General features: G+C 44.4%; 1 protein-coding gene across 1 annotated transcript; it reads right to left on the bottom strand.

The window, feature by feature from the left end:
* Positions 1-577: 577 nt before the first annotated feature.
* Positions 578-1,150, bottom strand: ATOH7 (atonal bHLH transcription factor 7). Its single transcript, XM_069071559.1, has one exon. The coding sequence runs from the start codon at positions 1,031-1,033 to the stop codon at positions 578-580; it is 456 nt and encodes a 151-aa protein (XP_068927660.1). The 5' UTR covers positions 1,034-1,150.
* Between the last annotated feature and the right edge of the window lie 381 nt (positions 1,151-1,531).

Genomic DNA, 1,531 nt, shown 5'->3' with positions numbered 1-1,531 from the left:
AGGTTAACATTATTTGCACAAGGTGGAATCAACTCCATTTTGAGCATAGACAAGAAATATACTGTAAGGAAAGCAAGGGGTATCCATAACTTGATTAGAAACACGTCAAACTTACAAAGTTTACCCAAGTTCATTCTCTGAGGACTGAAGCTGCAGGATAGCGTCACCTTATTATTTCTTGAAGGTCGAATACTTTTCCTCAAAGCAGTCCTGAAAAGGGTGGGGAGAGGGAGAAAAAGTCCTCAAACTAATTTGCTTGGTCAAAATTCATTGAACATTTTCATAGCAAGCAATGAAATGATTCAAAAGATTGATTCTATGCTCCATCAATTCTACACAAATGTCAATGGGGGAAGAAAAACATAGTTATGAAATCCTCTGGATTGATAAGCTCTGTTCAAAAAGAGGTTATAAATTGGCTAACCTTCTTCTAGAGATGCAACATTTCACAAACAAAATCTATTTCTAGGAATCCACTTCAGGGAATGAAGCTTGCCAACTCCCAAACCCTGCAGCCTTTTTGACTGATCTGCTAGCTTCCAGCAATGATTAGATGACGAGGGGGCACCCAATGGTCTTAATTGGCCATTTGAAAGTGCTCAGGCTGGTAGCCAAAGAGTCTTTGGGCATAGTGCTCACTCTCACCCGGCAGCTTGGGTCCGATCAGTGCGTGGTAGCTGTCCTGATTGAAGTGTTCGCAGTGCAGATTAATCCAGTCCCTCTCTGTGCTGTATCTCTCAGCTTCAGCCAAGATCCGGGTCAGAGCCATGATGTAACTGAGGGCCATCTGCAGGGTTTCATACTTGGATAGCTTTTTATCTTGGCCCCACTGGGGGACCACTTTTCTCAGGCGATCGAAAGCTGTGTTGAGCCCTTGCATCCGCCGCCTCTCCCTGGCATTGGCAGCCAGCCTTCTTCGGGCAGCACTCTCCATCCTTTCCGAGCTACACTTGCCCACACACTCGATTCCACCTTTGCACGGGGGCTCAGATTCCAAACTGGAATCCAGGGGGTTTGGTTTGCAGGATTTCATACCTCAGGAAGTTTGATTCACAGCACTCCCCACCCCAAAAGTTTTGGCCGCAAAGAAGAAATAGGGAAGGGGATGAGCGAGGGAATCTTCTCTCGGCACGAAACTGTTTTTACCTGTTCTGAATGTGGCCCCACTTGAGCAATGAAGATAGGAACTTAGGAGAAAAGCAGTTCATTGGCGGGAGAGGAATTAACTGTCTTACGGCAAGAGTTCAAGGCTCTGTCCAACTGGAACACTAGCTTGATGTTTCTTCACTTGCCTAAATTTAAGGGAAATTGAAATGCTGAATAGAGCTCCATCTTCCAAAGTCAAGTTGTAAACCACAAAGGTTTTTTTTTTTCTCCTCCGTAGCACTTTCGGGAATGAAATAAATTTAGTTTGGTTGATTAGAGGTCCTTTTGGATCCTCAAGGAAAGCTTCACTTGTCAGTAGGATATATTCTTTCATGAAAAGAGAGAGAGAGAGAGAGAGAGAGAGAGAGAGAGAGAGAGAGAGAGA

This window comes from Petaurus breviceps, unplaced genomic scaffold, assembly GCF_028583685.1.
Source record: "Petaurus breviceps papuanus isolate PSGF00001 unplaced genomic scaffold, PetGlider_PUasm1.0 90825, whole genome shotgun sequence".
NCBI classification, from domain to species: domain Eukaryota; kingdom Metazoa; phylum Chordata; class Mammalia; order Diprotodontia; family Petauridae; genus Petaurus; species Petaurus breviceps.
The sequence above is the reverse complement of the archived record's forward strand: the minus strand, read 5'-3'. Positions and strand labels throughout refer to the sequence as shown.